Source organism: Balaenoptera musculus, chromosome 13 (genome assembly GCF_009873245.2).
Source record: "Balaenoptera musculus isolate JJ_BM4_2016_0621 chromosome 13, mBalMus1.pri.v3, whole genome shotgun sequence".
Classification (NCBI taxonomy): domain Eukaryota; kingdom Metazoa; phylum Chordata; class Mammalia; order Artiodactyla; family Balaenopteridae; genus Balaenoptera; species Balaenoptera musculus.
This window is the reverse complement of record NC_045797.1, coordinates 14,765,054-14,790,261: the sequence shown is the minus strand read 5'-3', so window position 1 is coordinate 14,790,261 and position 25,208 is coordinate 14,765,054. Positions and strand designations below refer to the sequence as shown.

Sequence of the window (25,208 nt, the reverse complement as noted above, 5' to 3'; positions counted from 1 at the left end):
CTGTTGGTTATTGCTTCCCTTTTCAGCAGTGGCTGCATGTTCAGTAGAGTTGAATGCTCTATTTATTAAGGAAAGCTTGGTGTTCAGAGTATTTGAAACACTCCTTACTCCACTTCATAAGTTTTATAACATTCTATTAAAGTTGAAGTTAAAGTGGTTAAGGACAGTATTTATAGACGGAGAAGCTGAAGGGAATTCAAGCTTTCAAAGTGAGTTAGTGGCGACCCCTGACCAGTGTGTGACATGATGACCCTCATAGCTCTAGGACAGGGAAGGTTCTGATCCTGCCCCTGCAGCCACAGGGAGTCCCGAGATCTCAGTCCTGCACAAATAGGAGGTGACACTCCTGCTCCCGCACCGGGCCCACGTGCTGGCTCTGTGTGAGGTCCCACCTGGGACTCAGACTCCTGCCTCCTGCAGACTTGAGTGTCCTGCAGCTTCTCCCTGTTGTTTGTCATGGGTTTGGCTGGACCTGCGGTCTGAGGAAAGGCCTGGGGTTCAGTGACTTTGGGTTAAACACAGAGATCACCTTCTAAATGAGCAGCGTGGAGCGGGCCCATTCCATGTTACCTCAGTCCTTAGACCTACTGTTGGAAGCCCTTTGGGTGGGTGGTGAGATGTTCACGACCAAAGTATCTTTTCTTTTGGCAGAAATTGCTGTTGCGGATATATCTTGTGAACTCTGTAGACTGCCCTAAAACAGCCTAGGATTTTCTCTTGCTTTGCAGTATGTGTTGAAGCCCACTTTCACAAAGCAGCAGATCGCTAACTTGGACAAGCAAGCCAAGTTGTCCCGGGCATATGATGGCACCACTTACCTGCCCGGTATCGTGGGCCTGAATAACATAAAGGCCAACGACTACGCCAATGCCGTCCTTCAGGTAGGTTGGAGGTGGGAACCATGAGGGAGGGGGTAACCCGGGAACACTGTGAAGCTTGGCTAAGAAACAGCTGCCTTCTGGTGGAGTGCAGTCGGGTGGTCCTCAGACCCCGAGTCTTGCCAAGGACTCTTCTTGGGTGTTTGTTCTGCACCAAGCAGAACATTCCTGTCTGCTTGAGGGGCTGCCGCCAAATGGTGGGCCTGTTCCAGCCTCTGGAGCTTCCAGGGAATGGGGGATGGAGCTGCGCTGGGCCTGCAGTACCAAGTAAGAGACACGTGAGCTAGATGATGCTTTTTCTTTTCATGGTGCAGATGTTCATTGTGTTGGCTCTGTGATGTCTCTGTCCTGCCCCTGTGCTGAAGTCCTGCAGTGGGAAAGACAGAAAGCCAAAGTTGTCCTGTTTGCAGTTGTTTTGCTTTTTAAAAAAATTACATAAGTAATATGCGCATGTTGTAGAAAAATTAGAAAACGTTGGTAAGCATAAGAAAATAAATAATCATCCTACTTCACTCAAAAAAAATTGGTTAATAAAAACTATAAACAAGCAGTTGTGTAGGGGGAAGATATAGAAAGTATAAAACAAAAGCTTCATTCCTTTCTTTCCCTAGTACTCTGTCCTGGGATAGTTAGCAGTATAGAGACCTCCAGAACTTTATTCTAAACGCATGTACACACATGCATTATATCCTGTCATGTGGTAGTATTATGGTTTATTTTGTTATTTCCCAGTTGATACATAAAATTTCACTTGTCTTACATTTTTATTTCTGTTACCAGTGTTGCAGTGAGTATCCTATATATATAGTCTTGCATTTTTTGTGACACTGTTACATTTGTTATATTTATTTTCTGGACTTGAAATATGCTCGTATTTTTTAATCTATAAAGTAATGTAGTATGTATATGTATCTCTATTTTAACTTAAAAGCATATTATGAAATCAATAAATATTCTTGTGCAGCATCCTTAATGATTACATGTCAATCCATTTTGTTGAATTTAATTTATTTAACCTTCTCTTCTTGTATTAATGCACCTTGGGCCTAGATTCTAGGCTGTAGGGGGTTTGTAGCAATTTACAAACCCACCAGCAACACAAAAGGGTGTTTTTCTTTTTCTTTTTTTTTAAATCGAAGTATAGTTGATTTACAGTGTTGTGTTAGTTTCTGGTATACAGCAAAGTGAATCGGTTATGCATACATATATATATATCTATTCTTTTTCATACTCTTCCATCATGGTTTATTACAGGATATTAAATATAGTTCCCTGTGCTATACAGTAGGACCCTATTTATCTATTTTATTTTATTTTATTTTATTTTTTTATAGATTTATTTATTTTTATTTATTCATTTATTTTTGGCTATGTTGGGTCTTCATTGCTGCACATGGGCTTTCTCTAGTTGCGGCGAGTGGGGGCTACTCTTCATTGTGGTGCGCGGGCTTCTCATTGCGGTGGCTTCTCTTGTTGCGGAGCACAGGCTCTAGGTGCGCGGGCTTCAGTAGTTGTGGCACGCAGGCTCAGTAGTTGTGGCTCGTGGGCTCTAGAGCACAGGCTCAGTAGTTGTGGCGCACAAGCTTAGTTGCTCTGCAGCATGTGGGATCTTCCCGGACCAGGGCTTGAACCTGTGTCCCCTGCATTGGCAGTCGGATTCTTCACCACTGCGCCACCAGGGAAGCCCTTATCTATTTTATATGTAGTGGTTTGTATCTGCTAATCCCAGACTCCTAATTTATCCCCTCCCCCACCCTTTTCCCTTTGGTAACCATAAATTTTCTGTCTGTGAGTCTGTTTCTGTTTCATGGTTAAGTTCATTTGTGTTGTGTTTTAGATTCCACATGTAAGTGATATCATATGGTATTTGTCTTTCTCTTTCTGGCTTATTTCACTTAGTATGATAATCTTTAGGTCCATCCATGTTTCTGTAAAAGGCATTATTTCATTCTTTTTTATGGCTGAGTAATATTCCATTGTATATATGTACCACATCTTCTTTATCCATTCATCTGTTGGTGAACATTTAGCTTGTTTCCATGTCTTGGCTGTTGTAAATAGTGCTTCTATGAATATTGGGGTGCATGTGTTTTTTCGAATTATAGTTATCTCCAGATATATGCCTAGGAGAGGTATTGCTGGATCATACAGTAGCTCTATTTTTAGCTTTTTAAGGAACCGCCATACTGTTCTCCATAGTGACTGCACCAATTTACATTCCTACTAACAATGTAGGAGGGTTCCCAAAAGGGTGTTCTTCATCTTGCATTGTCACTGTTACCACTGAAAAAAACTTTTTCCATTTTTTTTTAATGTATTTTATTTATTGATTTTTGGCTGCATTGGGTCTTCGTTGCTGTGTGCGGACTTTCTCTAGTTGCGGCGAGCGGGGGCTACTCTTCGTTGTGGTGCGTGGGCTTCTCATTGTGGTGGCTTCTCTTGTTGTGGAGCACGGGCTCTAGGCACGTGGGCTTCAGTAGTTGTGGCACGCGGGCTCAGTAGTTGTGGCTCGCGGGCTCTAGAGCACAGGCTTAGTAGTTGTGGCACACGGGCTTAGTTGCTCCGCGGCATGTGGGATCCTCCCGGACCAGGGCTCGAACCCATGTCCCCCGCATTGGCAGGCAGATTCTTAATCACTGCGCCACCAGGAAAGCCCAACTTTTTCCATTTTGATAGGTATCTCCATTTTAATTTACTTTTTCAAAATTCACTTCTAAAGTTGATTCTTATATTTTTTCATGAGTTTTTGGGACTTATGTGCTCATTTTTCTATTAGTGGTCCATTTTATTGAGGATTAAAAGTATACATATATATATTGGCCTTTTTTTTTGCATATGTTGCACATAATTTGTTCTAGTTCTTTTTTGGCCTTTAAACTTTGTTTGTGGTATTTTTGCATGAAGAATTTGGTAAAAAATTGTAAAAGTATATCTGTGAATTTTGGTGTCTGCCATTGGTGTCATGCCTGGTCCCTGGAGAGGTCAAATTCTTAGGTGGAGAGAGACTTTGCGGACTGTTTCTCTTACAGCCTCTCGTGGCTTTGTGAAGACTGTTACAGGATGGACAGATAGGATTTGAATATGGGCAGGGCAGTTAGTTTTGGCTTTGTGATGGGTTTCAGTCCCCATAGGAAGTTCTCTTTATTTATACAAATAAGTAGATCACCTGGCTCTGTAGCGCAATGGATAGTACATTGGACTTCTATTTGTACAAACAAGGAGATGCACAAATCCTTTGTGATGTTTCCACTAAAATGGGATTGAATGGACCAAGTACTCCATCTGGAGGCTGAATAATTTCTCTCCAAGGACACCTACTGCTTGTATTGTTGCTGAAACCAGAGAGCAACCTCTCTCCATAGCATGGATAACCAAGAATTAGTATAAACTATCCATATGCTTCTCTTTTTTTGAGAGTAACTCTAAGCAGGAAATCCTTGTTTCTTCAGCTGAGCTAAGCTTGTAGGGGCTTTCCTGATCACCTCTATCGTTATCCTGAGTTGCATCCTGAGTTATCTTCCCCAGACATGTGGGTCTTCCCCAGAGACACCTGGGTTTATTGTGTTTAACAGCATCCTCCTATCCTTGCTAAAGGAATTACCTTGTCAAAGAAAGTTGTGGTCATGGTAAACATAGCACTGACGAGGATTCATGAACCCATCAGGAGGGACCTATGGGGAGACTATGCATTTATTTAGGGTCTGTTCCGTGGTCTCCTTCCCAGTTTCATAACTCACACTAATAAGCATGTGTTTCTTCTTGAACTAACATGGCTGGTCTTTATCTTTTTGCTTAATGAGATAAAATTAATTTTTGTTCTCTTAAACCTTTTGACTATTTTCCATCATAACAGAGTACATTCATTTTTATATACAGTTGTATCGTTTTGTTTTGTTTTCTTTTTTTTTGGCCGTGCCACACAACATGTGGGATCTTAGTTTTCCAACCAGGGATCAAACCTGTGCCCCCTACAGTGGAAGTGCAGAGTCTTAACCACTGGACCACCAGGGAAGTCTCTGTATCGTTTTATTACCACCCTCTCAATACCGCATTTGGGGAAGACGCCAGGTTTTACTAAGATGTTTTTCATATTGTTTTAATGTACAGTTGAGAGATGGGGGAACTGTGGTCTCCAGATAGTTCTCTCTGCCCCAGCCAAATACATGCTGAAGAAAGAGTATTTGGGTTTCTAGCCTTCAGTTCCTGTGAATCCAAACATAGTCACAGGTCTAATTAGAGTAAACAAAGGAAATAATTAAGTTGGTCAGCAGATAGGGATTTGAATACCTTTATTTTAAAACTCCTTTGTTATACCCACGTTAGCAGAGTGTCTGCAGAACTGAACTTTCTATGAAACTCACTATAAAGGATGTTTCTGTAATGTGAACTCTGGGGGGGATTCTCTGGGAGTGCATTTGCTTCTGATTCTTTAAGGCATCACAGGCACAGTTCTATTAGAAGAACTTTAGGTGGACGAGCTTGGCTCCCAGGGGTCCTGAAGAAGGGCTGTGGATTAATCGGAGTGTTTGTTTGATTTCCAGGCTCTGTCTAACGTTCCTCCTCTCCGGAACTACTTCCTGGAAGAAGACAATTATAAGAACATCAAGCGTCCTCCCGGGGATATCATGTTCTTGTTGGTCCAGCGTTTTGGAGAGCTGATGAGAAAGCTCTGGAACCCTCGAAATTTCAAGGCACATGTCTCTCCCCATGAGATGCTTCAAGCTGTCGTCCTTTGCAGCAAGAAGACTTTTCAGATCACCAAGCAAGGTAAGGAAGGAGTAATTCATGTTTTCTGACTTTAGGGCAACACAACTAGTTTGATGAGCACATTTACTTCCACTTTGCTGTGAACCTGACAGTAGCCGGAGCGAGTGTCCAGTGCATAGTGTGGTTAGGTTCCTCATTCTTCCTTCCTCAGCCTGCCCTGCCCGGAGTCCCAAGCGATTTCAGCTGGATAGAAAGTCTATCTGCTTTGGTGAACTAAACTCTATGACTCAGGAAAACCAGGAGGCTGGGAAAGGCACCAACCCATATTAAGCGCCTGCCACTTTTGGTTCTCATTTTGCCCTGTTGCAGACTAGAATATTCTATTTTGACTATTTTTATCCCTCCAAACTCAATTAGTTATTGCCACATGAGTAGCTCTTAGTACCTGTATCTGATATGATATTCTCTAGCATCCAGGTCAGTTGATTCACCATTCACTCATGGTGCTAGTAGGTTTTAATGCTACCAGGATAAGAAACACAGTTTTTTCTTCCAGGAGCTCCTATTCTAGTGGGGAAGATAGTTACGTAGAAAGATGATTACAGGGTGTTAAGTGCTGGGATAGAGGAAGCACAACATGCTATGGGAGGGAGCACAGAGTAAGGACGCCCGTCGAGCACATGGGAGGTGGGCTGGGGGTCAGAGTGAAGGAAGAGACCACCTAAGTTTTAGGTAGCGGGGAGACAGGGTGGGGTTGGGCATTCCAGGTAGAGAAGACACTGGACAGGAGCATGGAGGTGCCTGGTGCAGAGAGAAGACTGCATGTGGCTGGACCCTTGGATCCAATGATGAGAGCCGAGGTGGACCAGGTGTTGGGTTTATATGCCACTATAAGGAGGCTGGATTACATCCTGATAACAGTGGGGAGTCAGTGAAGGCTTTTAAGTAAAGATATGCCTTCACATTTTTGTTTTGAAAGCATTCTGGCTGAGGAGTGACTTAAAAGGGAAGTTCAGTAATGGCTTTTAAAATTTTTATTTTAATTTAATTTTTTTTTTTTTTTTTTAATATTTGGCCATGCCGCATGGCTTGCGGGATCTCAGTTACCCGACCAGGGATTGAACCAGGGCCACAGCAGTGAAAGCGTCAAGTCCTAACCACTAGACCAGCAGTCAGTCCCCAACCTTTTTGGCACCAGGGAACGGTTTCGTGGAAGGCAGTTTTTCCACGGACGGGGGGCGGGAGGGTGGTGGGTGGTGGTTCAGGCTGTAGTGGGAGCGATGGGGAGCAGCGGATGAAACTTTCCTCGCTCGCCCCCCGCTCGCCTCCTGCTCTGCACCCCGCTTCCCAACGGCGGTCCTCGGCCCAGGGGTTGGGGACCCCTGCGCTAGACTACCGGGAACTCCCAGTCACGGCTCTTGATGGGTGATGAGACTCAGGTTTGGAATAGAGATGATAATCGAAGACTTTGGTTGAACCAGAGAGCCAAGGGGAAGAGTAAAGATCAGAAGGTGGAGTGCCAGCGTGTAGTGGCCAGGTAGAGGAGGATGCCCAGGGGACGGGTGGCGTGGCCGGAGAGGAAGGAGAAACACTGAGAATGTGGAGTCATGCCAACCCGCGTGTGGTTTGGACTATCGTACTGTCTCCCAGCTTTGACGTACCATCTTTCTTTCTTTTCCAGGGGATGGAGTCGACTTTCTCTCCTGGTTTTTGAATGCTCTACACTCAGCTCTGGGGGGCACAAAGAAGAGAAAAAAGAGTAAGTCATGTTATTTTGTGAAAGGGAGCACTTTTTTGTTTGCTTCTTTTAAAAAACGCTTTGCAGCTTCCCATCCTTTTCTTCTTACCTGTTTATCTTTTTGTGTTAGGGTAGTGTCTCTGTATATATGGGCTAAATCTTGTTCCTGAATGGTTTCCTCTCCATTTTTCTTTATTAGAATATGGTTATATCTCATGGCATTTTTAATAAGTGGAAATGGCTATATAATTGTGCTCTAGAAATCCTGACCCAGTTTCAAACTGGGGGGCCGGGCAGCATGTTGTAGACATGCTAGTGGTGCCAGAGTGAGGGCTTGGTGGGCGGATTGCCTGGCTTGTAATTTGGTGGAACAAACTAAAAGCTCGTCCCTCGCCCTGAGCGTGTACTTGGGGAGATGAGGCTGGCCGCTCTATAGATTCGCAGACCTTGAGTCTCTGTGTTTCTTAGCATCCAGGTTGGCTTAGCACTAGCTAGACATTTTTCATGAATGCCAAAAATAACTCTTAGCTTAGAGACTGCTGAACCAGGTGAATAATTTTGGAGACCTAATGCAGTTTTCTTCTTTCTGTGTTCTGATGGTGTTGGTTTCTTCATGCGGGATTGTGGCCTCCTGCTTTTTCTATCACATAGCCCTGCCACCTCTTCAGGTATCTTCAGCCTGTGTGCCCCATCTCTCTTGGGAAGAAGATAGACATAAAATAATTATTTACACAAATACTTATAAAGGTATAATTTAGTGGTATATGTTACAAAGGTTCTTCTGTGCTTAGTGAGAGCTTTGGGTCTTATGCTGGAAGATGCTGGTTTATTTCAGAAATTTAGGAGTTAGGACTGTATTTTGGAAACGCTTTCCAAACTGACAGAATTTGCATTTTGATTTCTGTTTGTACAGCTATTGTGACTGATGTTTTCCAGGGTTCCATGAGGATCTTCACTAAAAAGCTTCCTCATCCTGATTTGGTGAGTGGCTTGAACCGAGTTTTGGACCGATTTATATCACCTGAGGGGATTTAGGGTTGACAGAGAGATGCTTATTAGATAACTGGTACAGCCTTTTGCTCCAGGAAGAGGTTCTACAGTACACCTGCCAAGTGGCACTTCCCCTAGGTTCCTGTTGCACCAGTGTGCTTAAGTTTGGGAGGTAGTGGTTGGATATACAGTTGACCTTTGAACAACACAGGTTTGAACTGCACTGGTTCACTTATACATGGATTTTTTTCAATACATGAAACTACTACATTTACGTTTAGCAGTTGGTTGAATCCGAGGATGCGGAATCTGTGGATATGGAGGGCCAACTATAGGACTTGAGCATCCGTGGATTTTGGTATCCAAGGCAGCTCCTGGAACCAACCATAGATACCGAGGGATGACTGATTTCAGTGTTCTGGCCACTGGGTGGTGCTGGCGTGTTTTTTCCAGAAAGCTCAGATAAGCTTTCTAGATCATCTAAAAACTAGATGAGTTTTTAAAAGAGTCTGGTAAAGAGTCTGGTATTTAAATAAAATCTCTCTGAAGATGGAAGCTCGGTTTTTGTATTAATCTAAACAGGTACAACTGCACGTGAAAGTGCCCAGTCTATTGGGCACCCCTCTTGGTTCACTTCAATATTAAATGAAGTAAATGTAACAGAAACATCGTTTCTTTCCACCTGTGGTGTTCTCTACTCTGCTCACACTCCTTCCCTCCTTTTCCTTCTCCCTCACTGCTAGCCAGCAGAAGAAAAAGAGCAGCTGCTCCATAATGATGAGTACCAAGAGACGATGGTGGAGTCCACGTTTATGTACCTGACACTGGACCTTCCTACTGCCCCGCTCTACAAGGACGAGAAGGAGCAGCTCATTATCCCCCAGGTGCCGCTCTTCAACATCTTGGCCAAGTTCAACGGCATCACTGAGAAGGTAGCCCATTAGCACACCTGCCCTGCTGATACCCCTTTCTCTCTCTTGATGTTTTTCTTTTTATACTTGGAAATTGCCACATGTATGTAATGCGTTTATTTTAAAGTGTATTGTGTTTATTGAGCCTCCCAGACTTCCTGGTGTTTCACCCCCACCTCTTAACTTGAGTTACAGTGCCTCTGGGTAGTATGGAGAAAGGAAGGGGGTATTTAGGATAGTAGAAAGTACAAAAGACTCCCGTCTTTTAAAAAACAGGACATCAGTATTAAAGTGGAAAAAGAACAGAACTAAAATACAGATACTATGAAAAAATTTATTCTTATTCTACCATCGCTCTGCATCAAGTTAAAGGTTTCTTTTTATCTGCTGAGTTAACTGTTTCTTGGTTTAATTCCCTTCTTCATCCTAGACAAATTTAATCCTTTTGATTCTTTTAAACTTTTTAACTTTGGTTCTTTTTTTTTAACTTGATGCCTCATTCCAAACCCTTTCTGCTCTCTTTTTTAGTTAAGGTTCATTGGTTTTCAGATAGTAAATGCCCATTTCTCCCCCCCACCCCCATCCCCTCCTCTCGCTCTCTCTCACACATGCACACGCACATGCATAGAGATAGGTAACCTAAAATATCTAGCCTGTTTCTTAGGCTCATTTCATTTTGGGGAGGCAAGAGACCTTGGGGCTCATCTAGTTCAGTTTATTTTATTTGGTTTTAGTTTATATTGGTTTTAAATGACAGAGCTGGGGATTTTTTCATCTGACTTTTTCAACTATGCCGCATGGTCCCTATTATTACTGTGTGTTCAAATTTAAGTAATATTAAGATTCCCGTGGACCTTCAGTATTGATTTAAGTTTATTGTTATTATAATATTACTTAAATTAGTATAAACATCAATGTTGGTATAAGCTTTTTATACCTACAGCTTTTAGGCACTTATTAAATTATAACAAACTTTTATACAAACAAAACTTTGAAACCAATACAATTGGTTAATAGTGCTCTTGTAATGTGAGTTTAGCTAAAACCTTGCTGTGTGAATGTGGTACTGATGTCCAGGGTGGAATCCTTCCCCCCAGTATTTTCTCATAAATTCCAGAGAAACCTTTTCAAGTTAGGCTATGACATCATTTAGATGTTAAATCTGTCTATCCTTCACTACTCTGAGATAATTAAAAATAGTGCCTCTTGATGTCAACTTGTTCATAGACACAGATGTGGGCAGTGAAATCTCTTGGCATTTACTTGATTAAAAATTTTTCTTTGCTTTTAGCACAGTATTTTATTTCAGTCACGCAGAGATGAGTTACTTCATATCACCAAAAAGACATTTTTTTCCAATAGTGCTTATACCCTTAAATGATCAGAAATTTACTTAAAAGAAGGTGTGGCTGTGGTATGTGTGCTAGAGCTGGAAAGTTTTTATTTCTCCAGCGCTGTCAGGTTACTCATCATGTGGCAAGGGAACTTAGTTTTTAAAAAAGTAGTAGTTCTGGGCTTCCCTGGTGGCGCAGTGGTTAAGAATCTGCCTGCCAATGCAGGGGACATGGGTTCAAGCCCTGGTCTGGGAAGATCCCACATGCCGCGGAGCAACTAGGCCCATGAGCCACAACTACTGAGCCTGCGCGTCTGGAACCTGTGCTCCGCAAGAAGAGAGGCCGCGATAGTGAGAGGCCCGCGCACCGCGATGAAGAGTGGCCCCCGCTTGCCGCAACTAGAGAAAGCCCTCGCACAGAAACGAAGACCCAACACAGCCAAAAATAAAAATAAAAAAAAAAAAACAAAACAAAACACACACACACACACAAAAAGTAGCAGTTCTATGGAGATACAGTTCACAGCACCATATAATTAAGCTATTTAAAGTTTACAGTTCAGTGGTTTTTTCCTACATTCACAGATCTCTGCAGCCACCACCAGAGTCAGCTTTAGAACATTTCCATCATCGATGTTTTTTATCGCCCTTTAGTTATCATTCCAACCCTCTTGTCTCCCCCAGCCCTAGACAACTGCTAATCTACTTTCTGCCTTTATAGATTTGCCTCTTCTGGACATTTCATATAATATGTGGTCTTTTGTGATTTGCTTCTTTCACTTAGTATAGCGTTTTCAGGGTTCATTCATGTTGTAGCATCTATCAGTACTTCATTCCTTCTTGCAGCCAAGTAATATCCCATTGTATGAATACACCACATTTTGTTTATTCATTCATCAGCTGATGGACATTTGGAGTTGTTTTCACCTTTCTGCTGTTATGAATAATGCTACTATAAATACCAGTCTACAAGTTTTTGTGTGGACATGTTTTCATTTCTCTTGGGTGGGTATTGGGGAGTGGAATTGCTAAGTCATATGGTAACTCTTATGGTTAGCCCTTTGAAGAACTGCCAGACTGTTTTCCAAAGTGGCTGCACTATGTTATATTCCTACCACCAGTGTATGAGTGTTCCAGTTTCTCTACATCTTCACCAATGTTCGTTATTGTTCATCTTCTAGATTATAGGAATCCTAGTAGGTGTGAAGTGGTATCTCAGTATGGTTTTGATTTGTATTTCCATGATGACTAATGATGTTAACCATTTTTTCATGTGCTCATTGGACATTTGCATATCATCTTTGGAGAAATGTTTATTTAGATACTTTGTGCATTTTTAAGATTAGGTTATTTATCTATTTATTATTATTGAGTTGTAAGAATTCTGTATATAATCTAGATACCAGTCCCTTATCAAATGTATGATTTGCAAATATTTTCTCCCATTCTGTGGCTTGCATTTTCACCCTCTTGATAGTATCATTTGAGGCATAAAAGTTTTAATTTTGTTGAAATACTGTCTGGTTTTTCCTTTATAGTGTGTGCTTTTGTTGTCATATGTAAGAATCCATTGTTAAATCCTAGGTCATGAAGATTTACTCTTGTGTTTTCATCTAAGACTTTTGTAGTTTTAGCTCTTACATTTCAGGCCTTTAATTCATTTAAAGTAAATTTTAGTATATGGTATAAAGTACAAGGTACAACTTTATTCTTTTGCATATGACTGACTGTCTGGTTGTCCTAGTACTATTTGTTGAAAAGACTATTCTTTTCGCATTGAATGGTCTTGGCACCCTTGTTGAAAAATCATTTGACCATAGACACATGGGTTTATTTCTGGACTCTCAATTCTATTCCATTGACGTATATGTCAAGACCACAGTCTTGGTTATTACTGCTTTGTAGTTAGTTTTGAAATCAGAAACTGAATCCTCCGACTTTGTTCTTTTTCAAGATAGTTCTGGCTATTTTGGGTTCCTTGCAACTCCTTGCACGTTCAAATTTGAGGATCAGCTTCTGGATTTCTACAAAGAAGCTAGCTGGTATTCTGACAGGGATTGTGTTGAATCTGTAGATTAGTTTGGCGGTTATTGCCATCTTAATAATAGAAGTCTTCTGATTCATAAACATGGGATGTTTTTCTATTTATTTATCTTCTTTAATTTCTTTCAACAATGTTTTATAATTTTCAGAGTATGTTTTGAACTTCTTTTAAGTTTATTCCTAAATATTTTATTCTTTTTGATGCCATTGTAAACGGAGTTGTTTTCTTAAGTTTAGTTTTGGATTGTTAATTGCATGTGTGTAGAAATACAGTTGATTTTTGTATATTGATTTTGTAACCTACAACCTTGCCAAACTTTTAAAGTGGATTTCTTAGGATCTTCCACATACAAGATCATGTCATCTGCAAACAGAGATAGTTTTATTTCTTCCTTTCCAATCTGGATGCTTCTTATTTGCTTATTTAAGTTTTATTGCCTAATTGCTCTGGCTGGAACCTCTAGTACGGTGTTGAATAGAAGTGGTAAATGCAGACATCCTTATGATCTTAAGGGAGCACACCAGGCTTTCACCAGTAAGTATGATGTTAGCTGTGGATTTTTCATAGATACCCTTCATCAGGTTGAGCAAGTTCTTTCTATCTGTAGTTTACTGAGTGTTTTTCTCATGATAAGGTGTTGGATTTTGTCAGATGCTTTTTTGTGTCTAATGAGATGATTGTATAGTTTTCGGTTATTGCTATTTATTGCCTTATTATTTTATTAATATGAAATGGTACATTACATTAATTGATTTTTGGATGTTAAGCCAACTTTGTATTCCTGGATAAATCATACTTGGTCATGTATAATTGGTGTATAATTCTCTGTTGTTTATGTTGGAATTGGTTTGCTAGTATTTTGTTGAGGATTTTGGCGTCCATATTCATAGAAATATTGATCTGTAGTTGTCTTTTCTTGTGATGTGACGCTCCAGAGAGTGATGGTGTCATTGGTATTTTCATTCCTATCTCTTAGTTTTTACTGTGCTACATTGTGTTTGTGTTAAGGAAAAGTAAATATATGTTCACTAGCTTTTAAGCCTCTTGGGCTGAGGAGAATGTCCTGGGCCCCCACCACTCCATCCCCTCAAACGTGCTGAGTGAGGCCTCAGTAAGTGTTGCCCACCAGATCGCACTTGACCCACCAGTCTCGGGGCCTTTGAGGAGGAAGGAACGTGGGATGTCAGTTGACAGCTCTGCTGGAAAGCCCTCAGTGATGAGGGGCTCCTCGCCGCCTCATAAGTGCCTATTCCACAGCGCATGCGTCTAATGGTCAGGAAGCTCTTCTTTATTTTGAATTAAGTGAGACTCTCATGGTTTTTAAATTCTGAGCTTTTAGCAAATCCTCTTTTTCACTTGACATTTTTGTTTTCCTTATAGAAAGGAATATCCATGTTACTGTGGCTGGAGTTCAACAGTAAGATTGTGTGCTGGCTGAAATGCGGCCTACAGTTGAGGTATTTTAGCCGTAGCTAAACAGCTATTCCTCAGCCTTGTAGGTGGTTTCTGGGATCAGGTGTCTTCTGAATTCTACATGTAAGGCAAAATTATATTAAAAAACCCAAAACAAGCCAAAACAAAACTCATGTCCCTGCTCTAATTTGATAATTTTCTTTTCTCTCTCTAGGAATATAAGACTTACAAGGAGAACTTTCTGAAGCGCTTCCAGCTCACCAAGCTGCCTCCATATTTAATCTTTTGTATTAAGCGATTCACTAAGAACAATTTCTTTGTGGAGAAGAATCCGACTATTGTCAACTTCCCTATTACGTGAGTGTTCCCCTCCTTCACTTCCTCTTAGGGGGCATGAGCTTGAATTTCTTTTTATATCTTTGTGCCACTCTTAGTTTTGGACTGTCTTAGTTGGAGATTGCAAGGCACCTACCTACACTACATAAGTTAAGGGTTTTTATTGGAAGGATAGAGATATTTCAGGGGCCTCAAAGATGGATGTTTCCCTGGCGGCAATTCCTCTTTTATCTTCTCTCCTGTTGCTTGCTGGGAATTGTAGTCTTTCAGTAAAGGGAAGAACAGTTGGTAAAAGTAGGGTAGGACAGGTAGGATTCTCCTGGCTTTGAAGATAATCCTGAGCAGTTAGTCTGTCCATCTGTTTGCTGGTCATTGCATCTTGTATGCTGTAGTTAAGGAGGGACAGTGGGGATGACTCTAGATTTGGCTTGCTTTCTTGGGGCCCTACTACCTTATTTCTCCCCTAGAGGATAAAGTCTGAAATGTGTTCAGTTTCTCCCTATTGATGAGGAAGGTATACATTTTGATGTATAGTCTTATTTTTAATTGACCCTGCAGTTGTCCTTTTGCAAACATTTATGAGTGTTCTAATGGCAAACTGGGAGGAGTCACAGAAGGCTCCTGCAAGGCCCTTTTGGGGGTAGACAGTTGGTTTCCAGTTCCCAAGAGACATGGTTTTTCACACTCTGAAGATGATCTCTCTGAGAACCCGGAGAAGCCTGGTGGCAGGGCTGGCAGGGAGAAATGTGGGTCTGTGTGTGGGCGTTTAGATAAGGTAAGAGCGGAGCCCTAAGGTGGTTTCTTACTGAGAACGATTTGGACGGCTGGATGATAGGATTACCATGCGGTAATAGCTCAGGAGTGTGGTGTTTTTAAACCTTAGAAAGTAGTTTGGGAGCGGTAATGGGCAAATGTTCATCTTCTTCTCTTGTCTTTCTACCTCCATCGCCTCCATTTTCCAGATGCCCAGACTGTTCCAGGACTGCCAGTGTTCTCCTTTGAAAATAGTACCGGTTTTTTTTTTTTTTTAATAAATTTATTTATTTTATTTATTTATTTTTGGCTGCCTTGGGTCTTCGTTGCTGCGCGCAGGCTTTCTCCAGTTGCAGTGAGCAGGGGCTATTCTTCTTTGCGGTCGCGGGCTTCTCATTGCAGTGGCTTCTCTTGTTGTGGAGTATGGTCTCTAGGTGCACAGGCTTCAGTAGTTGTGGCGCTTGGGCTTAGTTGCTCCGCGGCATGTGGAATCTTCCCGGACCTGGGATCGAACCCGTGTCCCCTTCATTGACAGGAGGATTCTTCACCATTGCGCCACTAGCGAAGTCCCAGTACCGGTTCTTAATTCTGTGTAGTGTTTAAGAGGGTAGCAACTAAAATTAAAGAAGTCTGAGTTCTGTGCCGTCCTAGCCATGTGGCCTTGGGCAGGTCATTTGCATATTCTCTCCTGGATTAAATGAGAAGCTTGGACTAGATGAGCCCTAGGGGTCCTTCCAGGTGTAACATTTTATTGTTTCTGGTTCCATCATCACCAGGACTCTGAGAACAGTGAGAGGTGAGGAGAGAAAAGCTTTGTAGTTAGGATTACAGGAGAACTTCTTTTTCTCTTTTCACACACTTTTCATCCTGTTCTTCTCTAGTATCGTGTTTGTGTGACAAGTAGAATGAAATCGGGGGACATGAAGGCCAGCTCTCTGCCAACTTGCGTAGGACCACAGAGAGGCTTTCCTTGAAAGTCTGTGGATCAGAGTTTTAGTTCAGAACTGGGCTTTTGTGAATTGCCACAGTCACCAGTTTGTTCCTGGAAGGAAGGAGCGCCCTTGACTCCAGGGCAGCTCCAGAGGAAGAACTATGTGTTGGTGGTAGTTCCTGCTCAGTCACCACAGAAATTTCCTTACTCCGGCAGTTTCTTTTATATTGGACCTGGAGTATGTTTATTTTGCCACCAGTTGCATTTGGATTTTTGGTAACTGTGACTTCGGTAGTTTGTCTTTCAGAAAGCTTTGGAGAAGTTGAGAAAAAGATTACATCTCAACCAGTCAGCCTTTTAGAGAACATCAAACTGTGCGACTGATTCTGGAAACCTGTACTTTAATTACTTTGTGCACTGTCATTATTTTTAGACTAATACGGTTCTAGGTTAGCCAAGGTCCCTGCTTCTTGAGGAGGACCCTTATCAGACCTAATTCTTCTCCTGTGTTTTATTCATAACACATCTTCTTTTTACCAGAGATTGATCAGACTTGCAGGGATTAGGGACCCTCTGCTCATTTGGAGATAGGGTTTCTGGAGCACAGGTTTCAAGTTTCACTTCCAGCCAGTTAGGTGGTCTCAAAATAGGACTGTTCTGATTGGCGGATGAGTATGGTTTGCTCCGTTGACTGTTTTCTAAAACAAAATGATTTAACATGTATTTATTCCCTTTTGTCACTTAAACAGTTTCGGTTCAGTCATGTAAACTTGAGTATAAATACTTCTGAAGATTTCTCTAGGACTCATTCAGAGAAGTCTGAACAGCCGTTGTTAAAGCTGAGAAGACAATACAAGAAGTCAGTTTTTGGCAGCCGGGAGGCATTTCTAGAGCTCACATGGGTTTCCTCGGACTCGTATCTAAATTTTCTTTTATCAGTGACTGTTTAGGGAATTCCATGGTGGTCCAGTGGTTAGAACTCAGCGCTCTCACTGCCGGGGCCCGGGTTTGAGCCCTGGTGGGGGAGCCAGCATCCCTCAAGCTGCGTGGCGCGGCCGCCAGAACAAAACAAAACATCCAACAAAAAGCAACAACGAATGTTTGATCTGTATGGGACACTGTCAGTCTGTAGAAATAAATAGCTATCATGAACACACAGAAAGTTACATAATATAGTTAGAACAAAGTTGTTTATTAATACATGGTTTGCATTGAAAACTTTTTGTATTTTTGGAGAGATAATATATTCATAGTCTAAAATTCAAAAGGAGATACATATCTGGAAGTGACCACTGGATGTGACCACTATTAGCATTTATTGTAAATCCTTCCAGAGATGACATTACTGTGTTTTGTGTTTTGAGTGGTAGCACATCAGACAGTTCTACAGAGATTAGAAATAGGATATAATCTCTCTTATTCTACATTGTATTTAAATTTTTATAAATATTTGTAGGCTACAGAAGGTTATATTTTTCCTGAAAATAGTGTAGTTAGCATTCTCTTAATATTCATGTTAACTGTCAATCTACTTCCCTATTTAGCTATTTGAAAGATCTTAGTAATTGTCATGTAGTCTTCACAGTAAGCATTTATTATATAGCTCTTGACTTCGTAATAACCGGTGTACATGTATATACTTCAACTGACAGAATTCAACAAATAAAACACAAAAGCAGGTTTTATTCTAAGTACATCAAGAATGCTTCTCTATATTTTAAAAAATGAATGTCCAGGTATTAAAAATAAATTTTATATTTCTAAGTCCCAGTTGAAGGAACCTAGTCAGTAGTTTCTTTTGGCAACCGGAACTGAGAAATTTGGAAGCTGTGGGGTAGCCTGTGTGGGTTCCATAAAGGAAAGAAAGCTGGGTGGGAAAAGAGTAAAGCTGATGTCAAAGCAGAAAAGAGGGCAGGTAGCTCTCGGATCTTGCTGCCTCTCCAGTGCTTGGTTTCAGCTGCATTTCCTAGTCTGAAACCCTTGAATAAATACCCCTTTTGTGCTTAAGCTACCTAGGGTGGATTTTTGTTACTTGTAACCTTTTGCTTATTTAACTAAAAGAAATACAATCAAATAAAGAAGCAAGGTTCCAGAAGATCAAAGAAAAAAATAAATCGGATTGATCTGCCTGGTTTGCCATATTGAAATTGTTAACAGTGATTATATACAGTGACAGCCCACATGATCATGTGATCAGACTTTCATAGCCTAAGGCCAGAGACCAGGTGTCCCCTTGACACTGCAGCTACAGCTGATTCCCAGATAGGGCAGAGGGTGAGGCGGTTACACTTGTTCTCATCTCAGAGGAGAAGGTGACTCTCATTCTCATAGAGGAGCCCTAGGTTATGTCACCTGCTTAAACTCAAACACAGCTCTGAGGTGGCAGAGCCCCGATTCCAGATCAGATCTGAATGACTCCAGGCCCTGCACTTTTGACGGCTAGGCATGCTTTTCTAAAAATTTATTATTTATTGATTGGTTTATTTATTTATTTATTTTGGCTGCGCCGGGTCTTAATTGCGGCACATGGGATCTTTTTTGCTGCATGCGGACTCTTAGTTGCAGCATGCATGCAGGATCTACTTCCCCAACCAGGGGTCAAACCCGGGCCCCCTGCATTGGGAGCGTGGAGTCTTACCCACAGGACCACCAGAGAAGTCCCTAAGCATGCTTTTATTTTTTACTTTTTATTTATTTATTTTTTTAACATCTTTATTGGAGTATAATTGCTTTACAATGGTGTGTTAGTTTCTGCCTTACAACAAAGTGAATCAGCTATACACATACATATATCCGCATATCTCCTCCCTCTTGCGTCTCCCTCCCACCCTCCCTATCCCAGCCTTCTAGGTGGTCACAAAGCACTGAGCTGACCTCCCTGTCCTAAGCATGCTTTTAAAGTGTGCTTTTTCCCATAGAGCCAGTCTTTCCAGTTTGACTCATTTTTATGGCAGATTATATGAATTTCCACAAACCTGGGCTCCCATGGCTCTTCAAGCCCACCTAGATCCAGGGTCCTGAAATAGGGTTGCACAGCTTCACCGTCCATTTGGGTAAGACAGTTAACCTCTACAGGGCTAACCTAGTAGGCTTTGTCTGATCTTCACTTTATTTTCATCATCATCAGAAATGTGGATCTGAGAGAGTACTTGTCTGAAGAAGTACAGGCAGTGCACAAGAATACCACCTACGACCTCATCGCCAACATTGTACACGACGGCAAGCCCTCTGAGGGCTCCTACCGGATTCACGTGCTTCATCATGTGAGTGGGGCTGACTTCTCATGGTGCAGTGGCAGGAGCAGGGGGGGTTCCTTTGGCATTTCAGAGGGCGCTCCTTTCAGTTTGCTCTTTCTTATCCTTGACTTTGGGATTCTGCAAGTAATAGAGCTGACAGTGGTCAGTTTAAGGCAACGGTTCTCAATTCTGGCTGCACATGGGACTCCCCTGTGGGCAGATTTTAGACTCCTGACACCTGGGCCACCCCAGGCCAGTTACGCGGGAACAACATAATTTGTGCCTGTTGGTTTTCAACTGGGCAGAGGCCAGGGATGCTGCTAAATATCTCACAGTGCACAGGCTGCCTGCGCAGCGAAGGATTTTCTGGCCCAAAGCGTCAGAGTTAAGACTGCATTAGATTATCTGGAGGTGGGAACCAGGCATCATGGTGTTCTAAAGTTCCCAGGAGATTTCCAGTGTGCAGCCAAGATTGAGAAGCACTGTCCTAGACTAGAGCCTTACCACCTAAAGTGGAATCCTTGGACCCGCAGCACTGATATCATATAAGAACTCGTTACAAATCGCAGAATCTCAGACCCCTCCCACACCTCCTGAATCACAGTCTACATGTTAACAAGACCCTCTGATTGGTGTGAAATTAAAGTTTACAAAGCACTGGTGTGTAGGTTCCCTTTCAGCTAAAAAAATTTTGTGAATTTTCTGAAAATGGCTGAAACGCGCTTAAGCTATATTTGGTATCACACAGCTTACTAGCACAGATTGTTCTAATTTGATTAGTCTTCTGGGGCCGTGGGTTTAATAAAAACTAGCTGTCTGTCAAGCGCTTTGCTGTGTGCTAGACAGTATGCCATGTGCTCATGGATGTTCATCTCGTTTATATACTTAAAACACACTTTCAAGATAGGTGTTAAGGGCTTCCCTGGTGGCGCAGTGGTTGAGAATCTGCCTGCCAATGCAGGGGACACGGGTTCGAGCCCTGGTCTGGGAAGATCCCACATGCTGCGGAGCAACTAGGCCCGTGAGCCACAATTGCTGAGCCTGCACGTCTGGAGCCTGTGCTCTGCAATGGGAGGGGCCGCGATAGTGAGAGGCCCGCGCACCGCGATGAAGAGTGGCCCCCACTTGCCGCAACTGGAGAAAGCCCTCGCACAGAAATGAAGACCCAACACAGCCATAAATAAAAAAAAAAAAAAAAAAAAAAAAAAGATAGGTGTTAATACTGTCTTTTTACTAGTGAGGAACCTAGGCTCAGAGTTTGAATAATTTATCTGAAGTCAGTAGAATTGGGATTTGAACCTAGATATTTGGTTTTACCAGGAATAGGGACTTGATTATGTGATCCTGAGCTTTTGTTGTATTTCCTGTTCTGAACTACTGGAATATCCAGAATATCTGGAATATATCTGTCTTTGGCATTTCTTAGAAGTTTGGATGGGTGAGGCTGGTGAGCTTCCAGAAGTGCCTCTGCCATAATCCAGAAACCTCTTTTCCCCCTTGTTTATGGAAGCATGAAGTAAGGTAGGTTTTGCGTATTTGCAGCACTGTTTTTTTAGGCCAAAGGAAACAGGTTAGTATGGTGGACAGTGTCCACCAAGGACACTTTTTCTTGACTAACTTGCTGTGTCCTCTGGGACGGGGGGTGGGAATGTCCGCTTGTGGTTAACACTGCACCTCCTAAGTCAGTGTGTCTATTCCGTCACTTCTGAGCAGCAGGGGGACGTCTTAGGTGAGGAGTAGAGGGCTTCCTCTCCTTTCTCTTTATTGTCCTTAAAAGGCGTATAGTGTTTGAGACTCCATTGTACTTCAAGGAGTCCTCAGCAGGAATTGAGTTTGCCAAGATGAACATCCTAAAAAGTCTTTAAATTGAATGATGCCCAGCAGAGGCCATGCACCCTTTTACGTACAACTCTTGCTGGGTGATGGTCTAGTGACTATTCTGATTTTTCTAGCTTTCAGCTGTGATCCCTTCCCTCTTATACCCTTTCAGTTTCAGAGAGCAGACTAACCCAGCCCTTCGTACTCTCTGCAGGGGACAGGCAAATGGTATGAATTACAAGACCTCCAGGTGACTGACATCCTTCCGCAGATGATCACACTGTCGGAGGCTTACATCCAGGTGGGTTGGCTGCAGACGCCACGAGCACGGAGGAGATGGAGTGTGGGTCCAGTGAGAGCAATGACGTGGGCGAAGGCACGGAATGGGGTTGAGTTAGGTTGGGCGCCTTTTGACGTGCACCGGGGAGTGTGGTGGGACCAGATTATATGGCCCTTAAAGCCCAGGAGTGATCTTCAGGGAAGAGAAGGGTGGAGAAGCATGGAAGAGTGATGAGTGAGCAAGGAGGTTCTGCTAACGGTTAGCCAGGTTAGTTTTGCGAGTGTGGGGTCTGGTTTCAAGGAGGAAGAGCCCAGAACCATCCGGGCCGCCAGCTAGGAGTTGTCTCTGAAGCTTCCCCAGCCCCCCGGGCAAAGTCAGCACTCTTCGTGACCCCACCGCACTGTCTCCTGTCTTCGTGGAGCACCAGCTGGACTGGTTTAACTGTCCTCTCCGCTGGGTTGGGAGGTCGTGGAGTAGAGTATCTCTGTCTTCTTTTTTTAACTGTCCTAGTACCTGCAGAGAAGGAAGACTGAGGCTAAGAAGATGCTATAGCTTTGTAAAAAAGGAGGGAGACGCTGCTCGTTCCAGAGATCACTCTTTCCTTGGGGACTTTGTCTAAAGTTGCAGGTCTGACTATGAGTCACTTTTTAGCAAAGGAGTTTGGAATGGGAAGAGAAGGATGGGTAGAAAAGTGACAGTTGAATGAAAGGGAATTTTCTGAAAGATTATGAGTTAGTTTCAGGGGACTTAGCAAATACACAAGTGGGGTGATAGTTTGTCCATTGCCTAGCGCAGATTTAGGTACTTGATAAATATTTGTGGACTGAATGCCGGCTCCTAAATATCTATTGTATTCATTTCTTACAGATTTGGAAGAGGCGAGATAACGATGAAACCAATCAGCAGGGGGCTTGAAGGAGGCATCTAGAGCTTTGCTCCCAGGGGGCTTTGGCTGAAGATGGAAATAACGAATACTGAGCACAGGCTGATGGCCCAGCCCCTGAGCCAGCCCAGGTTTTATGTGTCCTGGTTCACACCAGAGCATCCCCGGTCCTTCTGCCTAGGATGGCTCTGTGCTGTCACTCAGCTGGTCTTTGATCAATTTATTGTAAATGGATGCTCCTTTCTCCTTCCTGTCTGTCTCCCTTCTAGCAGGCCAGGACTCTTTTACAGATGTATGTAATTTATTTCTGAATAGCTGGGAGTAGCTGAAGGACAAGATAGTTTTCTTCTAAGCATCAAAGCCTCAAGATTATAGGAATTAGAGCTTGCAACCAGTAACACCCTTCTTCCATCATAGGTAGATAGTTTTCTTATAGTTCTCTTCATTTCTTGGTGTGTGTTTTGGTATGGATTAAATATTTTCCTGTTTTTAAACCAGCCTCTTGTTTCATATCCTTCCCTTAGGCTGCTGCCTAAGGGGAGGATTTAAAAAAAAAAAAATCCTCACAAACTGTCTACCTTATAGTCTGTCATCCGGTGGACATCATGCTTGTCTCTTCCTGTCAGCCTGTGGGTGGTGTGTCAGTTTAGGATGCATTTATCTCTAAGTAACAAAATATCTGACTGAAAGAGATAAATTATTATTGGGCTTAACTAGAAGTCTGGAGGTGGGTGGTTTCAACCTGCAGTGCAGGGCTGTGTGAGGAAAGAGGGAGGGAAGGAGGTAGGAAGAGCATCTGACTGCAGTGCAATTCTGAGAACCTCTCAGCCAGGCCGGTGGGAAGCCTGCAGCACGGAAGAATCGAGCAGAAGTGGTTTTCGGCAAGCTCATTGATTAGGAGCTGCCTGGAGGAAGGGTGGCCTTGGCCTGGGCACTGTGGCAGACCTGAAGATGTGGGAAATCTGAAGATACAGCCATTGGTGGCCGTCAGTCAGCTGAAGCGAGTTCTCTTAATGGGAGGTAGGAGCTGTGCACCTCTGGCTGCCACCCTTTGCTTCTGGGACACAATACAGTCATCCCTTGGTATCCTCAGGGGATTGGTTCCAGGACCCCCGTGGACACCAAATTCTGAGGAGGCTCAAGTCCCTTATATAAAATGGCATAGTGTTTGCATGTAACCTACACACATCCTCACATATACTTTAAATCATCTCTAGATTACTTACGATGCCTAATACAATGTAAATGCTATGTAAATAGTCGCCAGCCATGTGGCAAGTTCAAGTTTTGCTTTTTGGAATTTTCTGGAATTTTTTTTCCGGAGTATTTTCAATCTGAGGTTGGTTGAATCTGTGGCTGCAAAACCTGCAGATGTGGAGGGCCGACCGTACTGTCCTTATTTTCCTCTGCCTCTCTTACAGCTTCAGCATTCCTTTGCGGGCTCATCTTCCTCTATCCAGCCATTAAGAGTTGGGATCCCTCAAGACTCAGTGCCAGGCACTGTCTTCTCACTGTTTACTTTTTCCCTAGGCCATTTCAACTATGCCTGTGGCTTTACTTACCAGTTTAAGGGAGATGACTCCAGTCTTAATCCCAGACTCCTCTAAATTCTTGAACTTTAGAGCCAACTGCCCACTCGATATGGTTTGGGTGTCTTAAAGTCAACTCAAGCTCAACATTGTTCAAAACTGAGCTTGTGAGTTTTCTCCTCAATCGTGACCCCTTTCTGGAAGTTTCTGTGTAGGTGAAGGGTTCCCCTGTTCATCTAGTTATATAGACTGGACAGTTTTCCAGGTGTCATCCCCCCCTCACCCCTACTTCCCTTGTCTAATCTGTTACCAAGTCCTGTCTTTTACTTTGTGTCTTTTGAATCTCCCCACTTCCTTTTGTTCTCTGCCACTGTCTAGTCTACGCTAGTGCCAGCTTAATCCAGGTCCAATCAGGAGAGAGAAACCATACAAAAATATGATCAGGGAAAGTTTAACTTCAGGAATTAATAGCTGTAATAGGACTGGAGTAATGAGGAAATGGCTAGTAATAAGAGAGTGTAAGAATAGCAGCTAGAAGGAGCAGCCACTGCTCCTTGGGGTGACATAGAGTGTCCAAGGCTGAAGTCTAGACCTTGCTGAAAATCTGTCCCGCTGGAACCTGTCAGAAATCTGCTCTCTAGTGCACTAAGGAAAGCTGTTTACGGGGAGGCTTCTCACTCTGCTACCAGACTGCCTGGGGAGGCGGGAAGTGCCTGGTGAAGCTCCTGGCTGCTGCTGGAGGCCGTGCGCTGCAGAATCTTCGGGCGCGGCAAGAGCCTGATGCTGAGAAAGCTGCACACGTTGCCTTCAAGGGAGCCCCCGGGAACCGGGAAGCAAAGCCCTTTCTCCCTGTGGTGTGTCTCCAGCGCCCTCTTCTGCCAAGCCTCAGTGGCAGCTGGCAGGAAAAATCTAAAGGGCTCCAATCCATTCAGAGAACAGGCAAAAGGGCTGAAATTGGAGCTGAGGGGCACTAAATTGATAACCTGCCCAGTCCACCCCTTTGATGACTCAGCTGCCCTGTGTGCTCTTTTTTTTTTTAAGTCTTTTGAATTTGTTACAGTATTGCTTTTGTTTTATGTTTTGGTTTTTTGGCCAAGAGGCATGTGCGATCTTAGCTCCCCGACCAGGGATCGAACCTGCACCCCCTGCACTGGAAGGTGAAGTCTTAACCCCTGGACCGCCAGGGAAATCCCATGCCTTACGTGCTGTTTCACACACACAGACTCCCATACAGCGGCCACCACAATGAAGAAGACAACTCCTTATGCCTAATAGAGACAGCTGCCCTTCCTACGAGAAAACAAGTTTTCAACCTTTCTCAAAATGAGATGCAGTCCCAAGAGTCATGTATCCTCTGATAGTTATATGTATTACTCCTCAAATCCAGTCATAGCCACGCTGAGTATTGTGTTACCTAAAAAGACTAGG

At 42.9% G+C, this 25,208-nt stretch overlaps 1 protein-coding gene across 7 annotated transcripts in view; it reads left to right on the top strand.

Annotated features, from left to right (window-relative positions):
* Positions 1 to 22,745, top strand: part of USP39 (ubiquitin specific peptidase 39) — a 29,260-nt gene extending 6,515 nt beyond the window's left edge. For all 7 annotated transcript variants that reach the window (XM_036873418.1, XM_036873417.1, XM_036873420.1 and 4 more), the window contains 9 exons: positions 729 to 881; positions 5,420 to 5,645; positions 7,267 to 7,344; positions 8,237 to 8,304; positions 9,057 to 9,245; positions 14,229 to 14,371; positions 19,162 to 19,297; positions 21,303 to 21,389; positions 22,236 to 22,745. In XM_036873418.1, coding sequence (XP_036729313.1) covers positions 729 to 881; positions 5,420 to 5,645; positions 7,267 to 7,344; positions 8,237 to 8,304; positions 9,057 to 9,245; positions 14,229 to 14,371; positions 19,162 to 19,297; positions 21,303 to 21,389; positions 22,236 to 22,283 — 1,128 coding nt within the window. In that variant the 3' untranslated portion in view covers positions 22,284 to 22,745. The remainder of the gene's footprint in view (positions 1 to 728; positions 882 to 5,419; positions 5,646 to 7,266; positions 7,345 to 8,236; positions 8,305 to 9,056; positions 9,246 to 14,228; positions 14,372 to 19,161; positions 19,298 to 21,302; positions 21,390 to 22,235) is intronic.
* The last annotated feature ends 2,463 nt before the right edge of the window (positions 22,746 to 25,208 follow it).